Raw genomic sequence first — 16,349 nt, 5'->3', positions numbered from 1 at the left:
GATGCCATTTCCACTGCTCTACATCTAGCTCTCACCCACCTGGACAATAACAATACATCCATTCGGATGTTGGTCATTGACTTCAGCTCTGCTTTTAAGACAGTCGTCCCTAGTAAACTGATCACTAAGCTCAGTGACCTGGGTATCTGCACATCCATTTGAAGTTGGATTATGGACTTCCTAACAAATAGACCTCAGTCTGTAAGGTTGAGTAATCACATATCCTCAACCCTCATCCTGAACACTGGTGTCCCACAAGGCTCTGCCCTCTGCTCTACTCTCTGTTCACCCATGACTGTGTTCTGTGGCATAACTCCAACATCTTCATCAAATATGCAGAAGATACCACAATGGTTGGTCAGATCAGCAACATCAATGAATCAGCCTACAGGGAGGAGATCCAAAGCCTGTAAGCATGGGCTGTGAAAACCGCTGGACATGTCATCAGCATGCAACTGACAGGGCCAGTTTTACCCCCACAACCATAAATCTTATGAACTCTACACTACACTGCTAGGACACTCATGTCTCAGTAACATCTATGGAGAGGCAGTGAGTGTTAGTGTAAAGAGGCAGGACAGTCCTAGACTCACTAGACCTCTGGAATAGACACTGGTTTTATACTGATGATCTCTTGTGCTTATACAAAGTATTTCTGGTGATCACATGTCATATCAGCTGTGACCATGCCGTAGTGTGACGATATCTCAGCATTGTATCTGGAAATACGTCTTTGCTTTGGTAAGAGAAGCAAGTATGCAAGATTCTAGACACAGGTCACATGGTTCTATATGCCATCATTTCCATTTGATGTATGTTATGTTTACCTGCTGGGTGGAAAATAGAGGTGGACATTTGTGGAGTTGATCTGTTACCTTCTTCAGATTTTACATACTCACGGGGTGTGTCATGCTATCGCCCATGTCAGATAGCAGATACACAGTTTGTTGTGTTAGCAGACACACCCAAGGCCTAAAGCAACCTCATAGCATAACTGAAGAAAATGTGTTTTAAAAATACACCTATTTTTTATTGAAAATCTTTTTTTCTTGTTCTGGTTTACATTATCATAAAATAAGCTAAGTCTCTCTCAAAATAAAATATGTTTTATATAAGGTTTAAAAATGGCTTATACACTATATTGCCAAAAGTATTCACTCACCTGCCTTGACTCGCATATGAACTTAAGTGACATCCCATTCCTAATCCATAGGGTTCAATATGACGTCGGTCCACCCTTTGCAGCTATAACAGCTTCAACTCTTCTGGGAAGGCTGTCCACAAGGTTTAGGAGTGTGTTTATGGGAATTTTTGACCATTCTTCCAGAAGCGCATTTGTGAGGTCATACACTGATGTTGGACGAGAAGGCCTGGCTCTCAGTCTCCGCTCTAATTCATCCCAAAGGTGTTCTATCGGGTTGAGGTCAGGACTCTGTGCAGGCCAGTCAAGTTCCTCCACACCAGACTCTGTCATCCATGTCTTTATGGACCTTGCTTTGTGCACTGGTGCACAGTCATGTTGGAAGAGGAAGGGGCCAGCTCCAAACTGTTCCCACAAAGTTGGGAGCATGGAATTGTCCAAAATGTCTTGTTATGCTGAAGCATTCAGAGTTCCTTTCACTGGAACTAAGGGGCCAAGCCCAGCTCCTGAAAAACAACCCCACACCATAATCCCCCCTCCACCAAACTTTACACTTGGCACAATGCAGTCAGACAAGTACCGTTCTCCTGGCAACCGCCAAACCCAGACTCGTCCATCAGATTGCCAGATGGAGAAGCGTCATTCGTCACTCCAGAGAACGCGTCTCCACTGCTCTAGAGTCCAGTGGCGGCGTGCTTTACACCACTGCATCCGACGCTTTGCATTGCACTTGGTGATGTATGGCTTGGATGCAGCTGCTCGGCCATGGAAACCCATTCCATGAAGCTCTCTGCGCACTGTTCTTGAGCTAATCTGAAGGCCACATGAAGTTTGGAGGTCTGTAGCGATTGACTCTGCAGAAAGTTGGCGACCTCTTCGCACTATGCGCCTCAGCATCCGCTGACCCCGCTCCGTCAGTTTACGTGGCCTACCACTTCGTGGCTGAGTTGCTGTCGTTCCCAAACACTTCCACGTTCTTATAATACAGCTGACAGTTGACTGTGGAATATTTAGGAGCGAGGAAATTTCACGACTGGATTTGTTGCACAGGTGGCATCCTATCACAGTTCCACGCTGGAATTCACTGAGCTCCTGAGAGCAACCCATTCTTTCACAAATGTTTGTAAAAACAGTCTGCATGCCTAGGTGCTTGATTTTATACACCTGTGGCCATGGAAGTGATTGGAACACCTGATTCTGATTATTTGGATGGGTGAGCGAATACTTTTGGCAATATAGTGTATGTGTATGATGCATACATATTATGAAATGGATAATATTTTACTGGGACAACTGGCTTGAATCCATTATTCACAGTATAAAAGATTCCCAAGACCCCACTGTGCTGGACACAGACACACAACACACACGCACAAAAAAACAAAACTGAGAACTGTGTTCCAAGAGAACTGAACTGTGCTGGACACACGCACACACGCACACACACACACAAATTGTCCTGTTTGCACACATATGTCACTTTACATTACACTTTACACTGATCCTGTTTACATGTTAACTTTAATATCTGCTCTCAGTGTCTACACTGTTCTTTTACACAGAGTCGGTCTACATGTTGTTTATCTGCACTGTCCTGTCTCGTCATCCTGTACACTTCTGTTGTATGTCTAGTTTTTCTTGCACCTTAAGTATAGTTTAGTTTTATCTCTATGTTATATCTCTATGTTTGTCTGCGTCTCTGTACTTTGTCTGTGTTCTGTGTAGCACCTCTGGTCCAGGAGGAACGTTGTTTCACTTCACTGTACTGCATCTGATATATATGGTTGAAGTGACAATAAAGCTTCTTTGACTTTGACAGGGTTCTCCTTGTTCAAATTATTGTATGCTTGAAAGACCTATAGATATCATCCTAGTGTTACTATGTCAGAGTCAGTGGTTTTCCTTGCAATTACAGATTGGAGTACCCATCTCAACTCATGTTCTCGTAGGGTGGAAGGGTAGGTATCAGGTATCGCCAGGAGCAAGGTGTTTGTGTTGGGCCTATTTACCTCAAAAAGGGCAAAGAAATCATTCAGTTCCTCTTCCAGTGAGGCATCAGCAGGGGCAATGCAGGGGTTGTTGTTCTCGTAGTAGGTGATGCTCTGAATTTCATGCCACACCAACCTTGAATAATTGTCCTCAACTTTCTTCTTGTAGGCCTCCTTGGCATTTCTGATGCCTCTTTTCAGGTTGGTTCTAGCATTAGATATGATAAAATTGAAAATAGCAAGGAATAGGGACCAGCAGGCATGTCTGGGGTGCTTAGCCACTCTCAGGTACTCAAGGTTCTTTTGACCAGTATATTTGACAAATGGGTTCCCCCAAAAACAAGGGTCGCCATTCCTCCAGTGCCATCTTGACTGCCAACATCTCCTGGTTTCCAATGCTATAATTGCAATCAGCCACTGCTCTGGAAGTCCATCTTCAGCTCATCAACCTGTAGATGCACAGCAGGTTGTAAGCACTGTGTAAATCAAAGTTAGTAAAGAATTTGGGTGTGGCTCATGGCTCACTGCCAGTGATGGGCGTAAAGTCAGTCATGGAGGTGGTTTGGCACATGGAAGGAACTTAAGGAAAAGTCGTAAGGTCAGTGTGGGAAAATTAGTGTCTGCATATTATCAACTGTCCTGAATTGACTTTGTAAAAGCTTCTTTTGAAGATATTTCACACGGGTTATACAAAGATATGCAAATCTCACATATTTGCATAGTTGTGATCTTGTAATGTGTCTCAATTGGGAAGATGAAACAATCTTGTCAACGTAAAAATATAATTATTATTGTCTCGTTACTATGAGAAATAACCTTAAGGAATTTGGATCACAGACAAAAAACAAATGTAAGAGTGAGAACTGCTACCATACATGCAATTGATAGAGTGCTAAAAATTTACCTTTGAGAAATCTAATGTTGATTAATTGTGGAAAATGATAATTCAGTTAGTTAATTCATGGAAACTTTACCTATTCATCAATAATTTGAAGCTTCCATCAAGATATAAAAGTCTATTAAATGTCTAACACTCACTCACCTTCCAGAGTAAGAGCAAAAAGCCTCCATCAGCTAGAACCATAGTAGATTTTGATCAGAATCCTTGTATCTCTGGGTGGGCAGATGAAGAATCCATGGCAGTAGCATACAGACCTTTGTTGGTTGATACATCTAAAGCAGACAATGGTAGAGATTCCAGCTCTAGTGTAGGTCTTGTTTCAGGTATTGGTGTAGGTCTTGGTTTGGGTATTGGTTTAGGCCATGATTCAGGTTTTGAGGCAAGCTCTCCTGCAGGTTTTGGTGGTGGGTTTAAAAGTGGTGATGAGTTTGGAGGTGATGCTGCATTCAAAGATGGTGCTGGGTTTGGAGGTAGCATTGGGGGAGAAGTTCACCATGAGGATCCTCACTGACCACTTGGCTTCCTACCTGAAGAAGGTGTGTTTGTTGGAAAAGGCCAGTGCAGAGCTTGAGCTAAAGATCAGGCAATTTGTGGACAGCAGGACCTCACATACTGCACAGGACTACTCTGACTCCTTGTCTACCATCAATGACCTCAAGGCCAATGTAAATTGACCACTTTTATCTCAGTTAGCTTAGGTATTAAAGTGTGAAAAATATGCATGGTGCTCATTTGTCTTTTCATAGTCTTTTGTCTTTTGTCTTTTCAAGTTGTGTGTAAATATTTTCTCAATCCAAACTGAGCATAACACTGAATTCTCTCATTAACAGTTCAGAAGTTTTTAACTTTACAATACTTTTGAGGAACTTGGCCATGATCAGTCACCTAGCAGAGTGTTGCACCGCACTGAGCCATTGCAGCAGGTCCTCCTTTTTTACAGTGCCATTTCTACTTAACTAAAATAGTGTGTCATGGTTATGCTGAAATCAGAGCTGAACTACATTACCCATCAACCCCAGCATGTAACATGATTATGTCACATGTCCCATTGATCCTTCATCCCATCTCATATCATATATAAAAGTCCAGTAACTAATTGCAAATTCTATCTTATGAAGCCGGCTAATCAAGGTTAAAATGAGTCTTCTCATGCGTAAATTTACATTCACACATGACTGTGAGTCAAATATGAAATGTTTTCTGGAATTTTCTGAAATATGTGTGATTCATAAATAAATTATCGACTAAACCAGAATCTTCACCCCAGAGCACAGCTGCTATTCTCTGAGCATTTTAGAAACCTCTCGCTAATGCTGACTTGTATAAACATAATATTGCACAGTAACTGGAACAAATGAGCAATTGTAGTATGTTTTCCTTAACAAAGGTGAAAATTTTGGCGCTCCATGCTGATCAGTTGCTAATCAACATCAAGGCTGGACCTGGAGATCACTGAGTCCCAGACTCTGTGTGATGTAGGGGCCAGAGGGAGGTACAGTCCAAAGTATTGAGATTCATTAAAGTCCTCTTTCTATCTGTTTAATCTCACTTTCATAGATGGCAAAGATAAAAGAATGTATAAATCCCCAGTCTACAAATTAATCATGTACACATCAAGGTAAAGGATTTAACATCATTGTTTTTTCTTTTCCACCTTTGTTTTGGATGTAAAACACACCCTAAACACTCTCTCACGTGCACACTCACCAGATTTATAACTACAGTTTGTATGAACATTCAGGTTTTTGATCTTGCTCGTTATCTGTTTATGTGGTTTATCTCTAATGTAATTGTCTGATTATTAGCTGTTCATAGACGTCTTTGCATTAAGATTTGGATTTGTCTTCGAGTTTTTTTTAGTACACATGGAACTGCTTCAATCTACCATTTTACAGGCCACTACCATCAAGAGCTCTGCTACCAAAGCTATAGCACCTCTAGGGTAGAAGAGAAGGTTGATAAGAAAACATCATCATCTGTTGACTAATAACAATAAAAGACGTGATTACATTCATTTCACTAAATATGTATTTGTCTGTCAAGTATAAGATACAGTTTCAGTCATGATGGTTGTTTGCATTTATTCTCTCTCTCTCTCTCTCTCTCTCACACACACACACACACGCACACACAAACACACACACACTGTTTTTTGTCAGTTCAGCAGTTCACATTGACTGTATAATCCATCTCTAACCACGATTAACCCTGTGAACATTTTAATGAAGTCATAAGTTAATGTAATTCTCTATTAAAGTTGAAGTTTAGCATTTGTTAGCTAGTCATATTAACTAATGCTGTAAGGAAGGACTCTGTAAAGCCTGTTTTTCTAGTTTAACTGCAACATTAAAACCAAACGCTAAGCAAACAAGCATTTTCCACCATCACACTTTGTTTGACTTGGCTTTCCCTTACATATTCCTAATATGTTTAAAATCATATTTCTACCTCATTGTTGATGCTTGACGGTTTATGTGAAAGCTGTTCATGATTCTTTTATTGACACTATACTATACTGTGAAACTAGAGCAGTCCTTATAGTGGGATTCTCATATAATGTGCTGCAAACTATATATCCATTATAACATAAAATAATGAAATAAAAACAACTGTAGTTGAGGTGAGAGGAAAAAATAAGTCAATTATTGTAATGATGTATACAGTATAAATAAGTATGTAAATACTATTTATATAGATATAAATAAGTTGAACATAAGGATTTGTATATAAAATGTCATGGGATGTAAAGTGCAGCAGGATGTAAACATACTGAGTAATGTATGAGTAGACACATACTGAGGGATACAGAGAGTGTAAACAGAGAAGTGTTAGCTTAGTGGTTAAGGTGAGCAAGGCCCTTAACCCTGAATTGTATAAAAATTAGATAAATTATAAGCTGCCCTTGATGCTGTAAATGTAATGTAAGCTTATAAGTTTCATGTATAAAATGCTGGGTCAGATTGTTGCGATGATTCAGTGTGTGTGTTCACAAGCAGCATTTAGCTCATGTCTGACGCTGGGGTAGAAACTGTTCTTAAGTCTACTGGTTCATGAAAGGATGGACCTGAACCGTTTGCCAGAGCAGCAGATGAAATAAGTGTTGTCCTTTAGGATGTTTGCTGCCCTTTTGAGGCAGCACGCTATGTAAAGTTCCTTTAAGGAAGGCAGAGAGCAGCTGATGATTTTACATGCCGAGTTGATCACCCTCTGGAGGGCTTTCTTATCCACCTCTGAGCTGCTGGTGTACCAGGTGGAGAGTGGCGATAGAAGGACACTAGCAGCTGCTAGTGCTGCCCAGCTGCCCAGTTTTTCTTGGGATTCTTAAAAAGTAGAGTTGTGGTAATAAGGAGCTCTGCATAGCAGGGGCTGGACTTGTGAGGTGGGACAGCAGGAACCCCAGCCACTGACCCTGTTTGGGTTTAGGGTCCAACGCACTCCCAAAATAGAACTGAGCCTGGAGTATGAACCCTAGCTGCAGGTCGTCATCCCTGAGGGTTCAAGGTCCTAAATCTGTGGGAAGTGGACAGAGTTGGTTGCTGTCATGGTCACGAGGGTGTGGTGCCACTCTCGCTCTCCTGCTTTGTCCATGTTATGGAGAAGACAGAGTGCAGGAGAGGGTTTAATTAAAGTCCAGATCAACAAATTGTTAGGTAAAAAGAAGGTCAAAAAACAGGCTGTGGGCAAACGAGTTGTAATATTCCACAACACAAGGTTTAGTGACGTGACAGACAGACGTGACCTGAGCGTATACTTTGCACTGAATGCAACACCAGTGTTGGATTACAAATTTATAAAATGTTAAATCTAGGTTCCAACGTAATAGTATATAAACTAAAAAGTTATGTACATTGGGTTTTACATTTTAAGGTAAAGATGACATTCTAAGCAGATCAAGTCTGGCAGCCCAGGTGTCTGAGACATTAACCTTTTGTCTGTATGTACTTCCTGACCACCGGGCAGGGTCCCAGGTTAAATGTGAATGCTAATCTCAAGGCCAGGCTGTGCCTTTGTCTCTATGATAATGTGAAGGTCTGGGTGATGCTGTCAGGCTGATTGGATTAGCACCTATGCATTTGAACAACACTGTTATGCTGATGAGATCAGGGCTGGGGAAATTCTGTTACTGGGCTGATTCCTGTACTGCAGATGCATGCGTTGTTTAGATTGTCTCCACCTCTATGTATCCCCCCCCCTGGAAAAGTATAAATTCTACAGTGCTGAAACTATAGTCAGACTTGGATGACTACAGCAACACACAGTGAGTTCTCAGTAAAGAGTAACTTCTGCTTGAAAGATATCCCAACGTCTCCTGGTCTCTGCTTCGACAAGGAAAAAGTTTCCAACACCAGTTTAAAAACATACATAATAAAGGAAGTGAACTGAAAACAGGTGAGACTAATCATGACACAATGAAAACAACCAGTGACAAGACAGGGGTGACAAAAGACAAGACATGAACCAAAACAAAACATACGTGGGACTGTAAACAAAGCAAACACATCACACAGAACAAAGCAGAGATGAGCGCCGCAGCACAGCTTGGCTCACAGCGCTCAGCACCAGGGGAGGTAATACTTGGTGCTGACACCTTTGTGATAATAAATTACAAGAATTTCAATTAAAATATAATTAACAGGACAATTTATTAGCCATCAGGAACAGTCTTGGCTATATAATGGGCCCTCTGAGTTCATTTGGAATGTTTGCTCTACATAACCCTGTGAGTGAGACGTTACTATAGAAACGATAAGGTGTTAAAACTACTGCATTAATATGAACCTGTAACTTCTGTCAGAGCTGCTATTATAAAAAACACCTTCTGAACAATGAAGTATTTCTGAATTCATCAGTGCTGTGGTGTAATGAATAATCCCTTTTTCGTTTCTGTGTTTTCTAGAAATATCTTCAGTTATCAGTATCAGTACATTTATTGTACTATATAACAGTCATACAAAATGTTTAGGGGTTCATAACCTGTAACCCAACAAGACTAGACCTTTAATTTCCAACAGACATGTCCGTGTCAAAGACTAGAATCTGGAGTTAAGTTTGCTGTGTGAAAGCTTCTTTTGATGGTGAGATTTGCATACAAAGAGATTGAAAGAAATGCAAATTGTACGTTTTTACATGGGTTTGATCTTTCATTTTTTCTTAAAATATTAAGCAAGAAAGGTATCTCTATCGGGAAGATGAAACAATCTTCTCAACAAACAAAAACATCTTCATTAGTAGTGGTATTGTCTCTTAACCTTGAGGAATTTGGATCATGAATAAAAAACAATGCACTGCTACCACACATGCCGCTGATAAAGTGGTGAAATCTTCCTTTAAGGAATAAACCAATCAAAAAAAAAGACAAATGTTGATTAATTTTGTTAGGTGACATAACATTCAATTAGTTGCTCCATGGGAACCTCACCTACTCCGTTCTTCAACAGGGTATAAAAGACTATTGAATGTCTAGACCTCACTCATTCTCCAGAGTACGACCAATAAGCCTCCATCAGCATGCATCAGAGTACCTTTAGATCAGGAACCTTGTCTCTCAGTGGCAGCAGAGGAAGTTTTCGGGCCGGTGGCATACAGGCTGGAAATGTCTATGGTAGAGCAGGGGGCTATGGGGCTCTCAGCTACCCAGCTGTTCAGCCCCTGATGGTTGGGTCATCTAGAGGCCTCACTGGTCGAGGCTTCAGCTCTGGTGTAGGTCTTGGTTCAGGTGTTGGTCTTGTTTCAGGTGTTGGTGTAGGTCTTGGTTCAGGTATTAGTGCCAGCTCTGCTGCAGGTTATGGTGCTGTGCTTGGAAGTGGTGTTGGGGTTGGAAGTGGTGCTGGGTTTGGAAGTGGTGCTGCGTTCAAATTTGGACCTGGGCTTGGAGGTGGCTTTGGGGGAGAAGCTGCTGGAATGCTGGGCAATGAGAAATTCACTATGAGGATCCTCAATGAGCGTTTGGCCTCCTACCTGAAAAAGGTTCGTTTGTTGGAAAAGGCCAATGCAGATCTTGAGCTCAAGATCAGACAATTCGTGGACAGCAGGACCTCACCTATTGCACGGGACTACACCGACTCCTTGACTACCATCAATGACCTCCAGACCAAAGTAAATCATTTACAGTTGATCTTTTGTCTCAGTTAGCTTAGGTATTCAAGTGTGAAAAATAGTTTTAAAGAAGACTTAACATTCCTTTTGTAATAAATTTTGGCTGTTTTCAGGTGAAAATATTTGTACTTTTTTCTTAGATGATGATAGTTTTGTAGATGGTGAACACACTTATCTTAGAAATCTCAGTTATCTTGGCTGATGAGTTCATCATCTGCACCATGATCATTGCACATGGTTTTAATGTCTTTGTGTTGATTGTTTTCAGATTCTTGATGCCATCCAGTTGAATGGTGTAGTTTTTGTCAGTCTTGACAATGCCACCTTGGCTGCAGATGATTTCAGAATTAAGTAAGATCTTATATCACATGGACAGAACATATTGTAGATGTACTACACAGATAAGGGGGAAAGTTATTTATGAGAAACTGACACTCGGTGGGCCTCATTTGTCTTTTTATGAAGTTGTGTGTAAATATTTGTTCAAGCCAAACTGGAAACAATGATTTTCTTCATTCTTGTGTGCATATGTTAATGAATGCCAATCATACCTAAACTAGCAAGCACATGAACAGCACAGCTGATTTGTGTTTGGTGACACCCACAATACTCCATAAAGAGCTAGTATCTGGAGCTACATTATTGAAAAGTTCAATTACATGTGAAATACCTGAAGTGGAAAAAATGGTTTGACATTTCTCCTGGATTAAACAGTCTTATTTAGGCAACTCAGTCGAGGTTGGAGTTGTGTGTTCTTACACATGAATTAAAACTCACTCAGGAATGTGAACATTTTTCTCAAATGCACATTTCATGTGTAAATGCTCCTGGATGATTTATAAATAAATGTGTTTATATTCAGCTTGATAAATAGACCACAATGTCTTTACACAGGTACGAGAATGAGTTGGCCCAACGTCAGTCTGTCGAGGCCGATATCTCTGATATGAAGAGGCTGCTGGATGAACTCAATCTGAAAAAGAATGAGCTCATTCTGCAGATCGACGCTCTGAAAGAGGACAAGGTTCAGATCCAGAATCTCCACAAGGAGGTAATGATACAAGCATAAATGCATTTATGTCAGAGAACCTTGGTGGAGCAGGTTTTGGATGTCAGATTAGATTAAAGAGTTAAAGTCGTGTTTTGTTGCTTTTCACATTTCAAACAGAAAGTAAAGGTATACAGGCATAGATTTAAAAAATTAATTAAATTACAATTTTGTAAGTTATTGTGAGCCAGAGTTGAACAAAAGTCAATCAATGATATTTATGGATTGATATGCAAATGATATGCAAATGCATTATTTAGTTAAGCAGCAGAGAAACTCAATCATCTCCTCCAACTTTGTGTTCCAAGGAAATGGTGACCACACGTGGCAAGATGAGTGGACAGATTCATGTGGAGGTGGAATCTGCACCACAGCAAGATCTCACCAGCGTCCTGGAAGACATCCGAGATCACTACGAGACCATCGCTGCCAAGAACCGGAGAGACCTCGAGGCCTGGTTTAAGGGCAAGGTGGGTTCCTCCTGGCACACAATCATTCCATTCAAGAGTCAATGACCTGTAGAAATCTGGGAATAATGTTCCCAGAGTTTCCCTTTAATTATGGTGACTGAACCATGACCATTTCCACTGGCAGTTGGAGACCCTGAAACAAGAGGTTGCTGCCAACATCCACTCCTCAGATGCATCCAAAACAGAACTGGGTGCTGAGAAAACCAAAGTGCAGGGTCTGGATCTGGAGCTGCAGTCTGTTCTGGCCGTGGTAAGATATATTTGTCTATCCTGGTTGCAAAAAGACCTGAGAAGTCCATCACCCAGATGCTACTTGATTATAATCTGACTGACAAAGCTATAAAAAAATAAATAATTTAAGAATCAGATTGGCAATAGTTTAAATATTATTATTATAATTATTATTATTATTAAATGACAGGGAGATATATTAGGCTAAACTAACACTTTCAAATGGTGTAACTCTAGAAGATTCTTATGGCTTGGTGTCTGTGTCAGTAGTTACACTATGTGCTCTGTGGTTGTCTAGTCTGCATTAACCAGAAATATATACAATATACATAGCTTTGTTAAAGCAGTATGCATGTGGTAGCATAACTATGGTAGCTAACTGTCTGTTAAGCTAACTGTTCACTGACACTTGAGGTGATTGTAAAAACTGAGCTAATTATTCTTCCTAATTGCTTGCAAAAAGCCCCAAAACCTTCTTCTGTTGGAGACTCAGAGGGACGTTTCAACAGCATGCAGTTAAAAGCTAATGTTTACCTTTGGCAGACACACTTATCCAGAGCAACTTACATTAGCCATCATTTTATACAATGAAAGGTTAAGGGCCTTGTTTAGGGGTCCAGCAGTGACAGCTTGGTGGACCTGGGATTCAAACTCACAACTATCCGATCAGTAGTCTAACACTTTTACCACTGAGATAGCATTTTTCACAAATGTTTAATGAGCACTTTTCCAATTCTGACACCCAACATCACAGCACAACATTTTCTGGCTTTCACTTGAGGCTCACTTGAGACTCCTTTCATGCTTCTGCAACCAGGAGGCAGAGCTGAGGTCAAGGTGACATGTCTGACTCCTGCTCAAAATATGACCTCAGAATGCAGCATGTGTTAACTTAGAAGAAGCCTTTATTATTGCCACACTCTGAGCACAGACATTGCACAAGCCCCCAAGAGCAGAGAGGGCTAAGGACCTTGCTCAAAGGGTCTAACAGTGGCAGCTTGGCCCTGATACTCTGATCAACAACCCAGAGTCCACATCTTAAACAACTTAGTGGTTGGTTGCTGTGTAATGTAGTGCATGAAAATAAAAACACATTACACATGAGTTTACAACATGAACATTAGCTTTCTCTGGTAGCTTAAACCAAGTGTTGGTCAGCTTAGCTGCTTATGGAAAACCATCTGTTAAAAACCTAGGTATTGTCTTTGACCCATTATTTGACAAGCAGGTAAATGCAGTGGTCAAATCATGTTTTTTCCAGTAACTTTTATTCTCGTCTGGACTATTGCAAGTCAATTTTTATAGATATTGGTCATTCCTAAATGAACCGCTTGCAATTAGTCAAAAATGCAGCTGCTATACTCCTTGCTGGCAGATGTAAATTTAAGCACATCACCCCATCTTACGCTCTCTGTAGGGGTTGCCGGTTTATTTTAAAATAGAGTTTAAGATTTTACACTTTGTTTTTAAGGTCTTAAATGGTTTGGCACCTTCTTATTTATCTGAACCTTTGAGTGTTAACATATCTGCTAGATGTTTAAGGTCATCAAATCAGAAACTGTTAAAGGTTCCCAGATCAAGGCTTAGAAGAAACCGGGCACTTGCCATAGTTTGCCCCAAACTGTGGAATAGCCTCCCTTTATCTATTAGGATAATCCCTACAGAATCTCTGTTTAAACTAAAGCTTAAAACTCATCTTTTAAAAAAGGCTTTTAACATCAGAGTCATCCTGAGCTTGTTTTTTCTTCTGTAAATACTATTTCCTGTCTCGATTGCTGTTTTATTATTTTGATCTTATAATTTTTGTACAGAATGGTCCACGACTGTTGTTTTATTGTGCTATATAAATAAACTAAACTAAACTAAACTAATGAACTTGAAGCAAAACCTGAACATTTTATCTCACCACAGAAAACATCTTTGGAGGCATCACTGTCAGATGTGAAAGCTTTCTATGCTGTGCAGTTATCAGGATACCAAATGCAGGTGAGGTTTGAGGAACACTAATGGAAGGTTATAGATAAACATCTATAGTCTTTTATTACACAGGCAACAAGCAGTTTAGTTTATCAGCAACACATGCAGTATATAAAAAAGAAGCCACTTCAGCAGGGATTCAGGTGATGTTACTCTCTCCAGAGATTGTATAAACATGTCAGGGTTCAGTCATCTGGATCAAATAAGTCATTTATTTGTATGATTTCCAATCAAAGGTAACAGGCATGGAGGAACAGCTGCTGCAGCTTCGCGCTGATCTGGAGCGTCAAAGTCGCAACTATCAGATGCTGCTGGACATCAAGACCAGACTGGAGATGGAGATCGCAGAGTACAGGAGACTGCTGGATGTAGGGGTCAACCCAAGGTAAATAAAATCCACAGAAATCAAAATAAATTCCTCTACCTGTCCATCTTCTGAGTCTCTGATGGATAGATAAATAATGAATTCATTCTTCACACAACAGAAATGATCAGCTCTCATTTATCTGCCTGTATTTCACAAGCTCTGTTAACAAATCTGCACCTATGATTGGCTCTGATTTCAGTTCTAAACTTCTGGGTGAACCTGGACCTGCAGCTGTGGAGGAACCTAGTTCCAAACCCGAACCTTAGAATGAAATAGAGCTGGTTAATGAGAAGGTCTCCTCTAACACCACAACTATTGACTAACAGCAATGGATAACATTCACAAAGCATTTCATTTGAGAAATAAAGATGACCTTTCCAACACAATGCTAGTTTGTTTTTTTGTGTTTTTGTACACACATCATCATCAACTTTAAGAAATAATACATCTGCAGTGTGAAATAAAGGAACTAATTATTAGAAAGTTCTGTACTGCATTACAGCATCATTAGTACTGGGTACTTATGGATTTTGCTAATTAACCACTACACCTGTACTAACTAAGGCATAAGTTCCTATAATCCTGCAGTATTTATATATTATATATATTACTTAGAATCCAAGCTGGAGGATGGTGTTGGTTCATGTAACCTGATAGCGAAGTGCAGGGACAAGGTATTTCTTTAATCCCACCCAGAAGTGATCATCACCCTGGAGGACGAGCTACTGTTGCTCAGATTGCTGAAGAAGTTAATGCTGGTTGTGATAGAAAGGGGTCAGAATACACATGATCGGTGTATAGAAAAGGCTTATTTGAAGGAGGAGCTTCTTCTTCTCACAGGACATTCGGACCTCAACCGGGCAACACCTAGAGCTCGGAACACCCTCTCCCTCACCTGGACTTTTAGCTCAGCTTTTGCACATGCAGTGCCACATATGCACTTTACTCATAAACAACAGTACTATACTCATATCATCACTGACTGAATTGTATTTAAATGCTATCATTTTTCTATATTTTGTCCATTTATCATTCCTGTCTTTTTTATCATTTCATCTTTAGGTCTTTTTTATTTGACAAGCGTTTCACTGCAAGTCCCATGGTGTGAATAAACCTCGCTGTGATCACATGACCTCCACACCTCTTTAAAACATTTTCTGTGATCAGGATCTGCTGAGCTCTTTCTGTGGAAGCGTCTGAATGAATGTCGGAATGTGTGTGTGTGTGTGTGTGTGTGTATAATTACACTGAGACTGCAGTAGGAGACGAGCTCTCCTGTTGGGTGTGATGATGTGTAACCTCAGTAAGAGCTTAAAGCATCGTGAGCAGGTCATTACTGATGTAGTTTATATCACAGAATAAGAGCTGGAAATATCTCAGGTGTTAAACACACACTGATATCAGGAACCAGGAAGATTCAGTTCCCTCAGCTCCAGTCACCTTCATCATTCTGATCATTTATTTACACACACACACATACATACACACACACACACTGAAACACACACACACACAATAGTCACACACACTGAAACACACACACACAGACACAATAGTCACACACACTGAAACACACACACACATACATACACACACACACACTGAAACACACAGACACACTGAAACATACACACTGAAACACACACAGACACAATAGTCACACACACTGAAACACACACACACACGGACACACACACTGAAACACACACACACACGGACACACACACAATACTCAGTGAACTCATGATAATGATTTTTTATTATTTTGTGATATCTTGTGTGTGTGTTTACTTCAGCTTTAGTTTCATTTTGTCTCTTTAAGCTTTTAATCTTTAATCTTGTTATTAATGTGTTTTATTTGAGTGTTTGTACAGATAATCTGTGGAATCTGAGTCCACTGTAGTCTGGTTCTTCTCGCTGTGGTATTCATCATCATGCAGCTCTGCAGGTCATTTCACACACACACAACACACACTCTACACATAGATGCATAAACACACACACACACACATCATTTCACACACACACAACACACACTCTACACATAGATGCATAAACACACACACACACACATCATTTCACACACACACAACACACTCTACACATAGATGCATAAACACACACACACAC

At 40.3% G+C, this 16,349-nt stretch overlaps 1 protein-coding gene across 1 annotated transcript in view; it reads left to right on the top strand.

The window, feature by feature from the left end:
* The first annotated feature begins 9,489 nt into the window (after positions 1-9,489).
* The window catches only part of LOC131344991 (keratin, type I cytoskeletal 13-like), a 21,291-nt gene continuing 14,431 nt past the window's right edge, over positions 9,490-16,349 (top strand). Inside the window, exons 1-8 of the mRNA XM_058377604.1 lie at positions 9,490-10,126; positions 10,395-10,477; positions 11,021-11,177; positions 11,483-11,644; positions 11,769-11,894; positions 13,787-13,861; positions 14,089-14,237; positions 14,377-14,465. Coding sequence (XP_058233587.1) covers positions 9,539-10,126; positions 10,395-10,477; positions 11,021-11,177; positions 11,483-11,644; positions 11,769-11,894; positions 13,787-13,861; positions 14,089-14,237; positions 14,377-14,465 — 1,429 coding nt within the window. The 5' untranslated portion in view covers positions 9,490-9,538. The remainder of the gene's footprint in view (positions 10,127-10,394; positions 10,478-11,020; positions 11,178-11,482; positions 11,645-11,768; positions 11,895-13,786; positions 13,862-14,088; positions 14,238-14,376; positions 14,466-16,349) is intronic.

Source organism: Hemibagrus wyckioides, linkage group LG24 (genome assembly GCF_019097595.1).
Source record: "Hemibagrus wyckioides isolate EC202008001 linkage group LG24, SWU_Hwy_1.0, whole genome shotgun sequence".
In the NCBI taxonomy this organism is placed as follows: Eukaryota; Metazoa; Chordata; class Actinopteri; order Siluriformes; family Bagridae; genus Hemibagrus; species Hemibagrus wyckioides.
Note: the sequence above shows the minus strand (reverse complement) of the source record. Positions and strands in the feature narration are given on the sequence as shown.